Below are 13,428 nucleotides of genomic sequence, written 5' to 3'. Positions count from 1 at the left end.
TCAGATTTTACTACAAAATAACAACAAACTCTTCCTGAATGTTTTTCTTTAGGATGCTTACATTGTTTCTTTTCTTCTTGCAGGAGAAAAACAACAGTGAAGACGTTATGTATTTATGCAGACTACAAATCTGATGAAAGTTACACTCCAAGCAAAATCTCTGTCAGAGTAGGAAATAACTTTCATAATCTCCAGGAAATTCGGGTAGGTCAATGGTATTTCACTCTCTTAAAGTAGTCCTCTCTATGCGTGAAATGTTTTTGGAGGTGAAATGGCATTGTTCTTGGAGGAAATATCTGGGTTGATTTTGGTGTTTGCTTTTACTTTCTTATTTTGTAAAATTGTTAGGTTGGTTTCTGTTTTTGTCAGGCGCGACTACCAACATAGTTATAACAGGGTTCATATGTAGATCCAGTAATGGAATAAAGAGTGGGATTTTGCAAAATAGGATTCTTTAGAATTAGTGTCTGGAAAGCCTATTCTTGGAACAAAGCAACCAAAGGGAGACTCAGCTTCTAAATACTTGCAATTTTAGACTTTAAAGGTGGGGGAAAGCAGGAATTCAAGTTCTTTTCATGAATTTAAAATACAGACTTTAGTTGTGGCTCTGGATGGTGCATAAATATCTTTGGTATCAGTCTGGAGTTAGATTTAATTTCTGGGAGGCTGCATTTATTCTCATTAACTAGTAATGTCTGTTTCAGAGCTCATTTTGAGGCCCTGGCAAGAAGAAATTGCAGGGCAACTCCTCCTCCTCATCAGTTATGCAAAGTTTTCTTTGTATTCTATTAGGTAAAGAATCTTCATATAAGTGAGAATTTGTTATTTATTTCCTGATAGCTGACTCTAGCTACTGTTGATTGTGGGGCTAGGTAGATTGCAATGTTAACTCTTCCAAAATAATAATATAAGCAAACAATTCTCAATTTAAATTGAAAGTTTAATTACAATTAAAGAGTTGTGTATTACAGTTAGATATGTACATAAATGATGTTTTACTTCTGAGTATTGTTTTTGATCTTTCTCACCGCTTTCTTGTAGCGGGCAGTCACTGAAATACACGAATTTTGGGAAGTGTGCAATATTTTTGTTGTAACAATAAGATGCAAAATCCAATTTCTACTCACTAGGTGTGGTATTTGATGCTATAATATTTTAATCATTAACATTCTTCTTATTTACAAGAGATAATAGTCAACAGTGTTTTTCCACAATGATGCTTCTAGCCAGAAGAAAATTTCTTTGAAGAAAAAACTAAGATCAGATACGAGTTGCTTTAACTGTTTAGTTTTGTGTACTAGCCTTTTGTAAATAGTAAAGGCAGATTTCAAATAATTCGTATCTTTATGGGAGTTTGCCTTGTAAACTAATCAGGTTACTTATGAGCAAGTATCTTTTGATAATTTTGAGTTATAGTGACCTCATGTTTCATCTTCCTCGTCCCTGGAGTTCAGCTGCTACTGGCAGCTGTATTGTGAAGGTTTAGCCTACCTCCCTTATATGGCAGGTATTACAATAACAGAAGGATCAGTAATAACTAGAAAAAGGAGGTATTAAACAGTGGTCTGAATTTGGACTTCTCTGCTTTTTGTTTCCCTTCTTGTTTTTCTGTGTTTGAAGTCCCTACAAGAACAACTTGTAAGTAGAAGGCTATAGCTGCAGTGCGGAAAGAAAGCTTAACGTGCCTTCACTATGTTGGCAGTCTATTTCCTTTCTCAGATTTGTGCTGTTCTTTCAAGTTATGGGTAATTATGCTTTTATCCTAAATCTTAAATGGAAGAGCCTTGCACTCTTTTGAAGTATGCTTCTGATATGAAATGACACTACTTGAGGTGTCTTTCATCAACTGCATATTCTGTCTTTTAATCTTAATAACATCGTAGCTGTTTGGGAGTTTGAGTAAGTTTAACAGTAAAAACAATGTATTTTTCTCAGTAGTCTATAGGCCTGTTTTGTGAGTGTCCACTAGATGTCATTGTTGTCCTTAATTATCAGTTTCTTTTTTTTTGCTTGTAGTCTACTTTTCCAATAATTAAATGTCTTTTTATAATAATGTTTATTACAGCATTCTGTGTGTAGCCTCAGTGACATAACTTTCTTATAAAGTGGTGAACTTCCACTTTTGAGGGTATATGTGTTAAAAACTTATATAAACAATAAAACGTATTTGTAGAATTATTTTGAACCTGTACTGTTTATTATGAACATATTAGTCTTCTGCAATTTCTCAGGAAATTTTTCTTCATTTTTTTCTCACTGAACACAATTCTGTACATGATGCATTTGGTTAAAAAAAACTTGTACATGAAATGTTTCGTAGGTCTTATAGTATATTAATGGGGCTGTAATATGTTTCATGAGAGCAGTAATTGTTATGCATACCACATGCTCATATGCTTTTTTATTTTAAAACTGAGAAGAATATGTGGTCAAGCTTCTTACTAATGAGGTGTGATACTTTTGATGCTGTGAAATACTGAAGACTAATTCTCTGGCCACTAATGTTAAATATTGCTATCAGTTTTCAGATTTTCTAATGTGCTTGATATTCAGAATGCATTTCTGAATTTTTTCTTCAATCTAGAAACTTTTTCTTCAGCTTTTCTGACACATGTTGTTAAAGCAGGGTGAACCATTATGAGCTCTTCACAGAAATCTGCTTAATTACACAATGATTCTGTTGGCTTCAGGAACGATGGACAGGGTTGGAAATCCAACTAAATCATTTTATATTTTTCATGAATGCTTGCCCAACTCATAGTATCTAAAGAAAGTCCTACGATGCCTCCATGTGTTCTTTTCCAAATGGTCTACTTGAAACAATGCCATGTGCTGTTAGGCTAGGTTTAATCAATAATACAACAGTAGCTTGAGTTTGTGTTCTGGTTTGTAAGAATGTCCTTTTTTGGAACCTAAAATTAAATTATTTTCTCAATAAAGAGAAACAAGTCATTTATAACCCATTCTATAGGTGAGAACAATCCTTGTGATCTGGCAGTGTTATACCTTTGTTCGACTGGAGGTACTGCAGTTGAGATGTGTGCACAGTAAGCCTCCTCTGACTTAAAGTGCCTTTTTACCTCAACTGTCAAGTTTGGAGAACAAGTATTTTCTTGTTTCCCATTTTAAGAGTTCTGCAATGTAATGGTGCAAGTAGTTTGTATGGACAAGATAGAGATACTGTTTTTTTTAAACAGACCTCAGTATGTGAGATAAATCATTATACTTGAGATAAGTCATTGTACTTTTTCACAATGTGAAAATAACCTGCTGTAAAGCAAGTGAACAAAAAGCTTGCTGTAGGAAATCGCAGGTTGCCAAATGGTGCTCATCTTCCTGGTTGCCTTTATACCTCTCCCAAAACATTTAGGTCATCTGCAATTCATCTTCCCATTATAATGTAATCTTTTAATGGTAAGCTTAAGTAGAATTTCAGATTATATTTTTCTATTAGTTTCAGTGGTTTCTGCTGTTAGTCTGTAGTGTAGGGACTTTACAGTTATCTTGCTTTGCTGTGTGAACTCTATTAGTGCCAATTCTATGTTGTTTGTTATAATTTATACTTTGGGAAGATGTTGGCCAGACTTGGAGAATTGTTACTTCTCACATCCTCTCAAACCTGAGAAGCTGCTCGTGTTTAGTCCCCAATTTAAAGTTGCTGTCAGAGGCAGAACCCCTCTAAAAACAAGCAAAGTTGTAGTGTGCATTACAGAGGACTCAACAATAGAATACGGTGTACGTGTCTTGGCAGTAACTAGAGATGCAACTGCAAAGGTATAATTTGTTTCCTATTCCAGTAAGAGTTCTCTTCCAGCATTCTTTTGGGGCTTTTTGTGATTTCTGATTTGGAAGACTTGCTTTTTCATTTAGTTTGTGTAGTTCAGAGAAAACAGCAAGATTTGTGATAGGCTCATGCAATTGCTAGTGTATGGCATTGCTACATGTACTGTTTTTCAAATTATATAAGGACAGTAATAAGCCACATGGTGGGTAAGACATACTAATGTTTGGGTTTGAAAAGGAATCATCAGAAACCCCCTGTGAAGAAGAGTAGCAGACCATGAATGCTCTTTGTTTATGCAGTAGGACAAGTCTGCACGCAGAGTAAGGACCTGACTTTGTGTAACCTCAGTAAGTAAGATCCTTGCTTGCTATTTGCCTGTTCTGGAAACCATCCAGGCAGAAGCAATGCTGCTAGAACAGGGTAACTCCCGTGGTTAACAACTGTTACAGGTATCCAGTGATCCCTCACTGAGCAGTGATGGATAGCCTTATGTGGGATGAAGATACATTGTCACTGGCAGTTCTACCTAGCAGACTTCGTATCAAACAATGATACCAAGTATTAAATGTTGCTTTAACTCTGTTGTTGTCCCCTTTTTTCCTGGAACAAAAGCATACTTAACCTTTTCATCAAGACTCAGTTCTGGAGATGACTTTGCAATATCCTTGCTGGCAACAATGTGGGTCTTCTGCTTTTTGTCAGGCAGTATAGCTGTCTCTTTTTGAATAGCTGTTTATTTTGTTTTCAGCTTGTTTTCTGACCCTTTTGGTTTTGATTCATGTTTTGTAACTGGCTGCTCCCCACCCATAGCAAGCACAGCCATATCCCTGGTGCCGTGGTATTTTGGCCAAGCACCACGGACAGGGGCGCTTCTTTACTGATTTCAGACATTCTGTGCTAGAGCAAGGAATTGTCAACCAGGAGAATGTCCGAGCTGGGGAGCTTTTCTCAAAGATAGTTAAGGAAGTTTGGACTCTTATTGTAATCTTGTTACTCTACAGTGTCCACTGTAGCGAGGAGGTTGGACTTCTCTAGATCAAGTTCTGAATTTCTGAAATTCGCCTGTTCTCTGTATGTGATGTAAATAAATACAGATACTGAGAAACAAGAAGATGTGAACTTGTTGTAGTAGTGTTGCAAACTCATGAATTAAGGAAGTGTACTGTTTCTGAGTTTCTGGTCAGACATCTCTAATGTGCATTTTAAATAAGTTTTCTCTAAAGATGGAATATAGAGCTGATAATTGCTTTTTATTTAGATTCCTCACTAAGTTTCAAGTACTTTTACTAGAAACCCTTCCTCCATATTCTTTTTTCACATGTAAGAAATGATGCAGTGCCAATCCCCAATTATTCCTTGAGTTCAACATTTCGCTTAAAAATACTCAGCTTTCAGAAAACTACACCTGATGCTAAGAAAAGACTAAGTTTTACTTTCACAGAATTTCAAATCTAGTCTTTCGTGTCTGTCTCTAGGAGGTTGGGTCAGTAGATGAAGTCATCACACCAGACTGTTCATTTTGATTGTTATCTAGCTGTTTTGCTGATTGGGCATGGATTTACTTCACCAGGATGCAGACAGTATCTGCTGCTAACACCTGCAATTTACCACTACTGGAAGCTTTCAAAACAGAATAGAATGATCCACAGGTATTTGCTGTTTATTAAGCCTTGTGATTTTTGCCAAGGGGAGGGGGCCAAGTTCAGGAAACAGGCCTATTCCTGCTGATGCAGCTGGTACTCCTTGTGCCTACCTTCTGAGAGAGCATGTTTTGCCAGTCTGGGATGTTTGCGTGAATCCTTATTTGCAGGAGAAAGGCTAGTTTAATAACTTAACATCACTGTTCCCTGCAGATGTCATTGCCTGTAGAGATGATATGAACTACTCATTGTTCTTATGCTTTTGGAAATCAACTAGTATATGCTTCAAACTTTGGAAGTTATAGAAAGGATGGCAGTTGTTTTGCTCTTTATGTCCTGGAATGGTAATATATTGGAACAGAGCCATGCAATTGTGAGAAATGCAGTTATTAAAAAATATATTTTGTGGATATGAATTGCGTGTACAGCAACATCCACATTAGTTCTATCATCTCTAAAGAATGGAGGCTTTTTTGGCTCCACAACATAAAATCATTCAATGTTTTTCTTTCCTTTTTTTGAAATGATACTTTAAAAGAGAAACATCACTTCTGATGGATCCTAGAATTTCAAAACCAAACAAAAAACCCTAAACATTGGTTATTACGCTGTGGTATATGTTGCATATAGAAATGTTTTCTCTTGTTTTGTATACCAGTGTTCAAAAATGAATCTTTATGGAGGGACCTTTTCCTGTCTACAGAGGAACTCAATCAGGAAAGGGTGTGATAAAGAGGCCCTTTTAATTTTAGTACTGTCAATCTGACCTTACCTACTGAAGTAGAGGAAAAGTCATGTCAAAGAAAGTGGCAACAGCTCTATGGAAGGCAGGAACTTGATGAAGTACAGAGCTTTCCGTAAGGGAGCTCAAATATATAAAGCCTAGGAATTTGAAAGCATCTCCTGGGATTATAACCTTTGTTGTGATTATTCGATCTAAGTTCTATCATGGCAAAGGAATTAGAAAATGCATGTGATTTTTCATGTAAAAGTAAAAGAATTTCTCTCTCTCCACTGCAGTTAGAAAAGGCAAGATAACTTACTAATCAAATTGGCATTACACAGCAGAGTGTAAATGATTAATACCTGGTTTGTAGTGACTGATTAAATTGTTACATCTCTTTTTGGTTCATGAAGTTCAAGTAGGAGGATCTGAAAGGAATTCTTAAAGCTTGTTGTTTAGATGTTCTAATGTTGGGATGATTTTTCTGATATGCAAAGCTTAAAACTCCAGTTTATAAATGTGCATCATCAATGCATGCAAACCATCCTTTAATACAATGGGGGAGTTTTTCTTAGACTTTGCAAGCGTTCTCCAGTGTATCCTAGTCATAATACTATAAACAAATTGTAGTCCTACCTCTGGCAGATGGGAACAGTTTGCAGATAGTGTCCCATATTTGCTGTGGGTGAGAATGAGAGTTAGACAACTGATCTTTCTAAATTAGTATTCTTGCAGTTATCTGAATTTAAAAAAAAAAAGTGATAAAATTGTGGCTTGATAGCAAGCATAGGATAGTATAGAAAACTGCAAATTTAGATTTCTTCAATGCTTTTGAAGTAACATGATAATACTATTGTAGAATGATAATAGTGAATGGTATTAATCATTTTGAAGGAACGTTGATTTGTTTGTAGTCTGTGCAGATACTCTATACTGTTGAACCAATATGCCAAGTCAAAGTCCCCATCAAATTGTGCCTTTATTGTCTGGGTGATGTTTGAGGACTAACTGTAAGAGGGAACTGAGGTATAAGATATGATACCAGTGTGCAATGTGGCTTTGATCCCAACAGGTAAGCATAGATGCAACCGTAGTACAGTGTCTTGACTCAGTATCCTGATCTCCAAACCCTTGCTCACATAGCAATGAAGCATGTTAAATCAGACTTCCAAAAGAGACTTCCTAGTTAAAACTATTCTCCCACTTACACTGCAAAATAGCAGACTGAAGATCTGCTAATACTTACGTTTTCACGTGAATTTATATGCTTTTTCGCAGAAACTGATTTGATACTCAGTTTGTACCTGACTGAAACTCATAATTGTGATGTTCACTGAGACCAGATTACTTGAGAAGGTTTGGTAGTTTTGTTTACATCAATTAGTTCTGACTAGAATTGGTTTCAATGGTATAATTTACATCTGCCTACAAGATCCCAAGGTAAAGCACCATACACACTCATGTATACAGTTCCTTATTCTGTTAAAGCAAAATAGAGCACTCCCCCTTCCAGGCCTTAAAACCTCTTCTCACTTGTTCGTCAGTTTCATTAAGGCTTTTGTTATATTGACTCAGCTTTTTTTTCGTAATGCTTTTCTGAAAAACTATTTGTTTTCAGTGATGCTTTAACATGGATGAAATAGATGTTAGAGGGTTAATATACTGTGAATACTTCTGTGTTATTCACCAAGGTTGTTGCTTTATGGAATACGTATTTCCTTATTGATCATTCTGGGGATTGTCTCCTGTTCTCTGGAGTTCCCCGATAGTTTCAGTAGTCGGTTCAACTTTTGTAGTGAACTGTATAACATCCAAACTGGTAGAACAGAGCCATGAAAGATTGCCGGTTTTCCATGATAGTTAGCCTCTTCTTGATACCCATGAAGGATTTGTTCAGGGAAAACCTGAATAATGAAGAACAGTTTACTGTCCTGGACTGTCCTCTTTACTGTGCTGAGTTAGTACAAATGAAGAATCTCTACTTTGTAAGAAATAAATTCCGTATGTGAATATAATAATAAAAGGTCTATGAGACTAAGGTCTATTACTCTTCATCTTCACACACTTAGCTGGCAGCATGGCCACACTGCTGACCTACAGAAATTCTAGCTAGAACTGTGGAACAGTCACCTTCCTCCCACCCCCCCCCACCCCCCCCCGCCTCCTTCTGCAGCTGATTTTCCCCCATTTCACTTCTCCCCTCCACGCACACACACGCACCCCTTAGACCTTCTGTTGTGCTGATGGCTTTTGTGAAACCATTTTATGTAGCCTTTAACCCTTCATGCTACATATAGCATCTCTTTGTTTCTTTTAAATCATTACTTTACTTTTTTTTTTTTCTTCCTTTTTAATGCTTGGATAGAGCAGAGAGGCTGATCTGTCTCTTTGACTGCATTACCAAATTTTAGGAGCTTCTAGGGTGATCAATCAAGTGTCTGTGTTCTTTAGTTCCTAGGAATTAGTCCAAATGTGTATATTTAGGTACAATAGATCATATATATTTAAAAACAGTAGCCCCCCTCTTCATTCCTTGAAATTCAAGCTGTAATCAAACTTATGTGCTATCAGGCTGAGGGGAGAAAAGCATGTTTTTCTTTTACATGCCCAAAATGTAGTGAAAATCCCTGTGGACAGTTGTGTTTACAAGGGTAACTGTCTGCATTCAATTGTGGGTTATAAAAGTGCTTGCTTGAATAAATAGACTGAGCTATCAGACAGAACAACCAATAGTTCGTTGGACTAATTGACCTTGTCAGTAGAATAGAAACACTTGCAAATAAAATTCCCATTGCCAGAAAAGTTGCAATGAAAACCCCTGAAGAAACTGTGTATATCCTCTAACTATCTTGGAATGCAGTGATTCAAGCAGCAGACATGCAGGGGGGATGGGGGGAGGCATCATTAACTAAAAGTTTTATATACCAACATTTTTCAGTGATCTCTTTCATAGCATGAGATTATATGCATTCCTAAAATCATTAAGTAATTTGCTTTCTCTATTCAGAATTGTTTTCCAACAATTGTTGTTACTTTTACCATATCTTGAGTCTCCTTGTATTATTTGTTTTGCTGGTCTGCTTTTATTATAACGTACCCTTTTCAGAAAAAGCAAAGATGTTTGGCTAGTAACCACAGCATGTTGTAATGAGGGTGGAGTATGTTTGTCATTCTACAGTAATAGCTGACTTACATAAATGCCAGTGTCTATAACCACTCATACTGTGGCAGTTTATCTTTTTGAATATATTCAAATTGCGTAATGATGGAAAAGAATCACAGTAAATAACAGAATATCTGACTTTCCAATTGAAAGTATGCTAGAACTGTTATTTTACTTTACTAGTGATGAGTCATGTATCTTCATACAAAAAAAAAATATTTCTCTCTAGAAACAAATCTTCACAAATGAATTAGTCATATATCCAACATTTCCTTTAAAAATTGGATAATGTCACACAGGTGGAAGTAGAATTATAAAAAAAAAAAAAACAGCAGTGGAAGACAACAGGTTTTCACTGTGTACTATAAAAAGATTACTTTGGTTAGAAAAAACAGGAAAGATAGCACTTGGGGGAAAAAAGGTCTGAAAAACAGTCTAGTAGGTTGCTAAATAAACTTTAGAGATGAAGGTTTAAAAAAAGCACCAAGATTTGTAAAAAGGGGGATAGTGTATTTCACCTTAAGTAAGGGACAATGTGTAATAAGGGATTTTGTGGTTTTACAGCTCGGTGCATGTGTTTGAAAGCTGTTCTCTCAGCAACGTGGGTGGCAGGTTATGCTACCATATAATGTATTGTAGTTGGCTCTCCACACTTGTCAGGGTTAGCGTTCAACCATTCGGAAAATTTTCCCATTGTTCTATCATGTGAACCAAGACTAGTGTTGAATTCCCAATAACCTTCTGCAGGAAAAAGAGGTTTAATTAGAAAGTTTGAAATTTGATTACTTCTGTTATTGTCTTAACGTTCTTTATGATAATTTAGGTGTTTATCTGCAAATGTGATCAATTTTTTCTCAGAAAGCTGAAAAACCAAACTTAACACTGTACTGCAGTTGCTTCAACACTTTTAAAAGAAAACTTGTATACTCAATTCTGTCTTTCTTCAGCATTAACACTCTATTTCCATCTTAAACATGTTTGCTTTAGATGGATCATAGCTTTTGGCAGCTACCGCATTTTTAGCAAATAATACTGTTTCTAGTAAGGGTTGCAAAAAAAAAAAAATATCTTTGTGTGAGGTCCTTGTAAACTGAACCTTGGGAACGTTATGTTATTTCTGCATTTTCCCTTCTTTTGTGCTTCTTCTCTATTTGTGACATGGTTATAAATTACATCGTTTGAACCAGAGAATTAAAAGCATTTTATTTAGTGATTCCAGTAATTTAAAAGAGAGAATGTTTGTTATACATGTATTTTTTTTCTTTTTACCTGTTATTTCAGAGGCTGGCACACAGAAATAAGCAATTATGGTATTGAAATTCCATTGTGCCAGCACCTCCAGGGCATAATCCAAAAAAAAAAAAAAAAAAAACCCAAACAGAAAAATCGCCTGCTGGGTTGTATGCAGTATGCTTGTGTGAACATCAGTGTCTGCTGTTCACACATCATTTTTTTTTTTTTTTTTTTTTTTTTTTACTGAAAGTTCCTGTTGGAATAAAGGTTCTGTGTTTGGAGAGTGCACCTTATTTGATATCTGTTGGTCAATGTTTTTCAAAGTTTGTGGGCATTTGTGATTACAGTTTACCAATACAGGCTCACAAGATACTTCTTGCAGATAGACATTAATGCTTCAGAATTAAGAAAAGCAGATACAAGGTTCTGGCAATATAAATGGATATAGCAAGAAAGAGGTTGATGCTCTTCACAACTACATTTAAACATTCTGTTTGGAGACAAAACATGGGAATAAGGAGACAGGTGGGTGGAGGGGTAGATGACAGCATGGCAGAAAGGGCTGTGTTACTTAGTTAACCTGCTTCAATATTTTAACCCCTTTAGTTCCTCTCTTTTTTCCCCTTTTTTAATGCAAGAGTGTTGGCTAATTGATATTTTAAAGTAGTATGTGTACATCTAGCATTACAGCTGACATGGGTTTGGGTGTTCAGGATCAGGTAGAATGTCTTCTTGATGCTGGATCATAGAATCACAGAAGGGTTTGGGTTGAAGAGACCTTAAAGCCTATCCAGTTCCACCCCCCTGCCGTGGGCAGGGACACCTCCCACCGGACCAGCTTGCCTAAAGCCTCATCCAGCCTGGCCTTGAACACCTCCAGGGATGGGGCATCCACAGCTTCTCTGGTCTGGTGCCTCACCACCCTCTGAGTGAAGAATTGTTTCCTAACCTCTAATCTAAATCTTACCTCGTTTAGTTTAAGACCATTCCCCCTTGTCCTATCACTATCTGGCCATGCAAAAACTTGCTCTGCATCTGTTTTATATATGTATGTTTCATAACATATAGTGCAACACCCCTGCTCCTCCTTCACTGCCTGTCTCTTCTGAAAAACTTGTATCCTTTGATTGCAGTGTATCAGACTGCGCCTTTCAGTTGATAAGGATTCCTTTTAACTATAGCTTATAAGAAATTTCTAACAGTATTAATTTGCAAACTGTAGTGTGTAGCAATATTGATTTTTCTCATTTGTTTTTAAGGGAGAGACTGTTACAATTTCTAATCCTCTGCTAGATTTGTAAAACTTAAGATAAAGGGAAGTTATGGTAAATCAGATTTTAAGGTTCAAGGTGGGTAAAATGTTAGTTTATCTTGATATTCAAGCTGATTATCAATTTGCCTGACCAACTATTGCTTAAGTCCTTCTACCAGTGTAATTACCAGTGACAAATGATTTTGATGTATGTTAACCAAAAGCATAATGTCTACACTAGTAATCTATCAAAAAAGAAAAAAGATCAGACTGACTTCACTGTTCCCTGTCCCCCCTCCTCCCTACAATGTTTTAAGATCACATCATGACCACAGAGCTACATATGTCTCTTTCATTCAGTGTAGTAACTGCAGAAGTGTATGCATGTCTTTACTATTTCCTATTATTAATAAGGTAATAGATTAATTCTCTAAGGTATAGATTCAGTCTTTTTTGGATTGAAGCATAATACTTTTCTACTCAGGTATGGCATTCTGTGTTAAGGAGGAAATCGTGTAGGAGTTTGTTACTGAACTGTATCATGTTTTGTGAACAAATACGCTGTAATCCATTGCAGAAATTAGGTCAGTAAGGTCTTGGGGAAAAGAAGTAATAATAAAAAAAAATCTTGCATCTTTTTTCAGCTTTCCTTGCTTGTAAATACTTGAAGGGAAGTTTCAAGTAATACTTTAATCGTGTGTCTCCCGAAGGTGGAATTGCTTTGTGGATTGTAATTTTTTTGTTGTTGGGTGTTTAAAGAGGTTCCTGGTTTCATCTAAGGAAAAATAAATCTTTGTTTTCTTTATTTGCCTGCTGTATGGTGTATTGTTTGGAGGTGGGGTAAGCATGTGGCAGAATATGATGAATATTTTGAGGAGTGCAGACACTTGACTTCACTCCAGTTAATCAGCAGAGCAAGAAGGTGAAGAAATTGTCTGGAGCAAGGGACCTTTCTTTCATCTCCAGGGAGCATGCTAGAGAGAAGATACTGGAGTAGCATGTTCTGGTATCAGCAGACCTCTATTTGAAAGGGAGGTTCTGCTTTTCTGTAGCATGGACATTACTAAAGAGAGCTGTTCACACTTTTAATTTTCTTTTTCTTAACACATACTGCAACAGTCTTTTTTCCTGTCCTTGAAGTTGCCCGGTTATCCAAAGTTACCTGCTCTGGTTTTGGATCCCATATGTAAAAACTTTTTGGGAGTCCAAGATTGAAGCATCTTCTTTGAAAGATCTGAACCACAATTTTTCTGTGTCAAAAATGCTAAGACCACGCTTGCTTACTATCACTTTTATTTTGAAATATAGAGGTTGTTAGCCAGTTGGGAATACTTTTCAGTGGCATTTGAGCTATTCTTTTTTTCCCACAAACTGTAGATAAGGGTTGAGAGGATAAAGTCAGTGAATTATAAATAATCAGCTTTGATTTACCTGATTGTCTTCACAGGCTTAATTGTGGGAAGTAATCATTGGAATGAGTACTAGATGATTTCAAATAGTGAAAAGTGATGAGGGGGGGGAAAAAAAAGTGTAGAAAGGCCAAGACAAAGATTATTGCTGATCTTCCCATGTGCTACTACTAACCCAGCATAGAAATTCTTTGTAAAAGAAAAAACAGCAGCTGACATTTAA

General features: G+C 36.3%; 1 protein-coding gene across 6 annotated transcripts in view; it reads left to right on the top strand.

The window, feature by feature from the left end:
* The window catches only part of ANAPC10 (anaphase promoting complex subunit 10), a 38,386-nt gene that overhangs the window by 7,970 nt on the left and 16,988 nt on the right, over positions 1–13,428 (top strand). For all 6 annotated transcript variants that reach the window (XR_011096141.1, XR_011096143.1, XR_011096142.1 and 3 more), the window contains exon 4: positions 84–204. Coding sequence is in view for 3 of the 6 variants with exons in the window: in XM_068680852.1 (XP_068536953.1) it covers positions 84–204 (121 nt within the window). In the remaining 3 variants the exon portion in view is untranslated. The remainder of the gene's footprint in view (positions 1–83; positions 205–13,428) is intronic.

Source organism: Anas acuta, chromosome 4, assembly GCF_963932015.1.
Source record: "Anas acuta chromosome 4, bAnaAcu1.1, whole genome shotgun sequence".
Lineage (NCBI taxonomy): Eukaryota > Metazoa > Chordata > Aves > Anseriformes > Anatidae > Anas > Anas acuta.
This window is presented reverse-complemented; position numbering and strand designations above follow the sequence as displayed.